The sequence below is a fragment of the Colobus angolensis genome, unplaced genomic scaffold (genome assembly GCF_000951035.1).
Source record: "Colobus angolensis palliatus isolate OR3802 unplaced genomic scaffold, Cang.pa_1.0 Scaffold1, whole genome shotgun sequence".
Taxonomy (NCBI): domain Eukaryota; kingdom Metazoa; phylum Chordata; class Mammalia; order Primates; family Cercopithecidae; genus Colobus; species Colobus angolensis.
Window position 1 is genome coordinate 18251526 of NW_012110918.1, and position 4886 is coordinate 18256411.

The 4886-nt window shown below is 61.1% G+C and overlaps 1 protein-coding gene across 1 annotated transcript in view; it reads right to left on the reverse strand.

Annotated features, from left to right (window-relative positions):
• Positions 1–4170, reverse strand: part of MYADML2 (myeloid-associated differentiation marker-like 2) — a 6909-nt gene extending 2739 nt beyond the window's left edge. The window contains exon 1 of the mRNA XM_011963183.1: positions 2908–4170. Within this exon, the coding sequence (XP_011818573.1) occupies positions 2976–3899 (924 nt within the window). The 5' untranslated portion in view covers positions 3900–4170 and the 3' untranslated portion in view covers positions 2908–2975. The remainder of the gene's footprint in view (positions 1–2907) is intronic.
• Between the last annotated feature and the right edge of the window lie 716 nt (positions 4171–4886).

A 4886-nucleotide genomic window follows, 5' to 3' on the forward strand; every position in this document is an offset into this window, starting at 1 on the left:
AAAGGAAAAGAAAGACATGACACTGCAGCCACGGGTGTTCTTCTAAGTGGGCACACAGTGGTGCTCCTCTAGCAAACGCAGGACGCCCACCCCATCGTGCCCCAGCTCCCATGCGACCCGGAGCATCCTCCAATACCCAAACATCACACCTGCCCTGGGTTTTGGGGAGAGTGAAGCTCCAGTCACTTCCCCTGAGAGCATGCTCAGAGTTCATCTGATTTGGGCTCTGGATAGTCAGGGTCCCTGTCGGTGGCGAGATTAAGGGCAAAGTCAGAAGGGATCACTGGCAGCCCATTCCCCTGCCAAGGGGTGAGAGCAGCTACCTTATTTTTTCTGTGTTGTATCTTAGATGATGACAGGCTATTCTAGCACATCATTTCAGAAGGTCTGGGACGCTCCTACCACAGCGGCAGGGCCACGTGTTCTGGCTGGCTGTCTGCCTGTTCTCCCCACTATAGACATGTAATGACCACCACCAACACTGGGAGGCTGCTCTGTGGTGGCCACGGGAGGAGCTTGTCCAGATGGACAGCTCAAACCTGGGGCACAAAGGCTAGCATCGCCGTGGTGCTTTGGGAGCCAAGCTCCCAGGCCATTTCAAAATCAGTTTTCCCCAAGTGATAACAACAAGTAACACTTTTACCTAAAAACCCAAATACCCAAAATGGACAGCCCTCTGGGCCAGGGATACACCATCAACAGCATTAACTATGAAGGAAGCCTCCCAGCCCTGGGTCTCCTCCCCTTCCTTTCTCTCCCTCAGGACCTTTGAGAAGGTGGCAGAAGGCCACCGGACAGGGAGGAAATTGGGAAGTTGGTGACAATTAACTCGTTTCAGAATTCTGGCCAGCAGAAGAAAGGAGAGGAGGCTGGGTCCCCTGCAAGACTGGTGCCCAGGTCTCCCCTGAGTCGGGAGGCAGGTGATCCCTGTACCCCCTCCCCGCCACCCTCAGCCTGCGGCAGGCCCCACAGCTGACTGCCCTTGTCTGGGATCTGCCATTGACCTACCCGCTCTGAGTAAAGGATGTTGGCCAGACCCTGTTTGTTGGCTAACGTGAGCAAGACCTCTCCTCAGCGGCCAGCGAGGCCCGTTCCTTATATTCTTTTTTGTTGTTGTTGAGACGGAGTCTCGCTCTGTCACCCAGGCTGGAGTGCAGTGGCCGGATCTCAGCTCACTGCAAGCTCCACCTCCCGAGTTTACGCCCTTCTCCTGCCTCAGCCTCCTGAGTAGCTGGGACTACAGGCGCCCGCCACCTCACCCAGCTAGTTTTTTGTATTTTTTTTAAGTAGAGACGGGGTTTCACCGTGTTCGCCAGGATGGTCTCGATCTCCTGACCTCGTGATCCGCCCATCTCGGCCTCCAAAAGTGCTGGGATTACAGGCGTGAGCCACTGCGCCCGGCCCCCTTATATTCTTCGTGGCAGCAGCACGGGCCTGGTTGTGGGGACCGCCATCCAAAAGGAGCAACAATGCGTCTGTCTATCGCTGTGTCCAGGGCCTCTCGAGACCCCCAGATGGGCATGGGGGAGGAGGTGAGCGCTGCAGGCCTCTGGGAGGGATGGGCATGAGCCACAGGCCTGTCGGAGCCAGGCTGACCTGTCACCCCTCTGAGGCAGAGGACACTGCCTGACCCTTCCCCAGGAGGCTGCTCAGACCCTTAGGAGCCCAGCCTGCCCTGACCACAATCCCGGGCCACTTCTTCCTCAGCCTTCCCCCAGAGCATGCTAGGAGGGGCCGCCAGGAGGGGCAGGTGCCCATGGTCCCCTCAGAAGAGACTGCTGGTCCAGAGGCAGGGTGCATCTAAATGTCAGCGTTTATTTCCTGCTCAAGGATGTCAATGGGACCCAGTCAATGGGCTGAGGGGCTGTTGTGCCACTGCCCACCCGGCTTGGACTCAGGGGCGGCCAGTGGGTCAGCTCCTGGCTGGTCCAGGCTGGGCTTCTGTGCAGGAGAAGCTGGCCGGAGCGTGGAGGATGATGGCCTCGGCGTCAGGAGTGTTTGGGCAACTGGACCCTTGAGCAGAGGCAAACAGTGCCCAGACTCTGTGTCCAGCGGCTGTCCTCAGCTGGGCTCCCTCCCGGTGCCACAGAGGCCCACAGTGCACAAATGCCCACCCGGCCACTGCTGAAGCTACTTTGTCACAGCCGATGGTGGGTGTCCAGGTGGGGCTCTGTGGCTATGGCAGAACCAGGTCCTCCCTGTCCACTGTGCACTTGGCGCCGCTGGGCTCTGTAGGCTCTTCCAGGCCACCTGCACCACTTCCAGCCTGCGGACACCCCGGAGGCAGCCTGCTTCCAAAGGCGGTGGCTACTAGCCCGGAGGCTTCCCAGACATGGGTGGGAGAGGCTGGTCCAGATTCCTGGCTCCCCTGTGAGCCGGCACAGCTCCCCAGGCAGGCCCCTCTTCCCAGGGTTCTGGGAGCTGCCTCTCTGGGCCAGGAGTGGTTCTGGCTCCCCACGCCCCTCCCTCCCCTCCATTGGCCCAGCTGCTCTCCTGGGTGCCTTTCCTCTGGAAGTCATTCATTTTTCAGCTTGCCTTACCCAGCCTGAGTGTGGTCTCCAGACACTAATGGAGGTACTGGGTGCCTCGCAAATCCTTCTAGCCTCAGTGTCCCCAGCTGCAAAATGGGTCACAACAGCAGCGGCTTTAAAGTTTTCCCTTATGTTACAGTGACCAGCACTGAGTCCCAGGAGGGCCGGGAAATGCTGAGAGAGAGACAGCTGGGGATTGGCCTAGGTGAGGCCCTCCCCTGCGTCTGCTCAGGGCCTCAGCCCTACTGTCCTGCCCCTGTCCCTCCGTTCCTCCGTGAGCCCAGCCTGGAAGTCAGGGAGCGACCTCTCCCGTTGTACTTCATCTGCCCTGAGCCCGCGACTTCCCTCCTACTCGCTACTTGACACCTTGGTTCACCTGAGTTTCCCTTGCAGGGCCTGGAGCTGCTGGCCAGAGAGCAGAGGTGGGCGGGCTGTCGCCGTGGGCTACAGGCTGGGCACGAAGCGAATCCTCTGGGAGTAGGCGAGGTCAGCGACGTACAGGAGCAGGTTGACATAGGTGAAGATAGCCACCACCAGCTGGCTGTCCCAGGGACAGCTGCCTCGAGCGCAGTCAGGGGGCCGTTTGGGCTCGCCATACTTGGGATCGAAACAGAAGACTGGCCAGATCACGGCGGCGCTGAGGTACAGGAGCACAGCCAGGAACGTGTACACCACCAGCAGCCGGTCAAAGGGGCAGCCCAGGCCCCCCGTGTGGCCCATCACACTCAGGGCCACCACGGCCACCGTGGCAAGGAAGCACAGGCTATAGACGGCCACGCACCACTGGGTGGCCACATAGCGCCCGTCGCGGCTGTCGTGGACCAGCGCCCCGAAGATGATGCAGGCCACAAAGGCCTGGACGATCTTGAGGAGCCCTGACACTGTGGCCATGTAGCTGGTGACCTGGCCTGGCCGGGCCCGCGTCAGGGCCACCTCCACGGCGTAAGCCAGAAAGAGGAGCCCGGCGAAGACGCTGGCTGCCAGGCGGAAGTCCCTGGCAGCACAGCCAGCAGGCTCGGGGGGACACTCCCGCCGGGCGAAGTACAGCGGGTACAGGACCGCAGCCGTGGCGCACAGCAGGGTGGCCAGCATGGCGAAGGCGGCGGTGAAGTTGCCCCAGGAGAGCCGCAGGCAGCCATGGAGCCGTGTGAACTCACAGGCCACCACCAGTGCGGAGACAGCAAAGCAGAAACCCCAGGCAGCCATGCAGAAAGTGCCCTGGACGCCCGTGAAGCCGCCCCGGTGGGCCACCAGGCTGAAGGTGGTGCAGCCAAAGGCCAGCTGCAGCACGCGGGCTGTGCCCACAGGGGACGTCACGGCGCCCAGGTGCAGGTATGCACTCCCAGGGGGCTCCATGGCGCTGCCCATCTGGCCAGCCACGTTTCCAGCTCACACAGTGCTCCAAGGCCCTGGGGTCCCTGCTGGACCAAGACCCCTCAGTTCCCTGCAGTAGTGGCAGGCGCCCGCAGCCTGCAGAGGCAGTGACGACGGTGACATTGCAGCAGGGCAGCCTCTCTGCTGCCTATGTGAGGCGGCCCCCCCAGCGCTATAAATAGACAGCCGTGATCAGAGCCCTAGAATAGCAGCCCACGTGCCTGTCCCCATCTTAGAGAGACATCTGACCCCTGGTCCGCTGTGGAGCCCCTGCCGGGACCATTAACCCGTTGGCTGCTGGCACCACCCCCACCTCCACCTCCCGCCGCCTCCCGCGCACCTGCATCTGTCAGTCTGGTGAGTTGGTTTCACAGCTCTTGGGGGAGGGGGAGGGAGAAGGCGGGGAGCAGAGAGCATGAGGGTCCCCCCACGGGTAACCCCAGCTCCAGCAGCCTCCAGGGCCAGCTGTGTGGGGGAGGGGTGTAGGAGGCGGGAGGCGGCAGCCAGGGCTCGCGGCGGGTAGGGGGATTTCCCCAACACTTACCCCACCTCTTCCGGATGGCCGTGTGGTTCAGAGCCTGCGTGGGCTTCAGGATCCTGCTAGGTTCACAGGGCTCTACTGTGGCCATGGGGGGAGCAGAGTGTGGAGACCGTGGCTCTACTCCCCAAGCCCCCCTCCCCACCCTCATTCTGTCTTGTCCCTAACCTGCCCGGGGCAGAGACGTTTGACTGTTAGTTACTGTCTGCAGGGGCCATTCCGGGCTCTTCACTTGTTCTTCGATTTAAACACCTAGACAAACACTCAACTCTTCCCTTTTTTTTTTTGAGACGGAGCCTCACTGTATCGCCCAGGCTGGAGTGCGATGGTGCGATCTTGGCTCCCGCATTCAAGCAGTTATCCTGCCTCAGCCTCCCGAGTAGCTGGGATTACAGGCGTGAGCCACCGCACCCAGCTAATTTTTTTTGTATTTTTAACAGAGA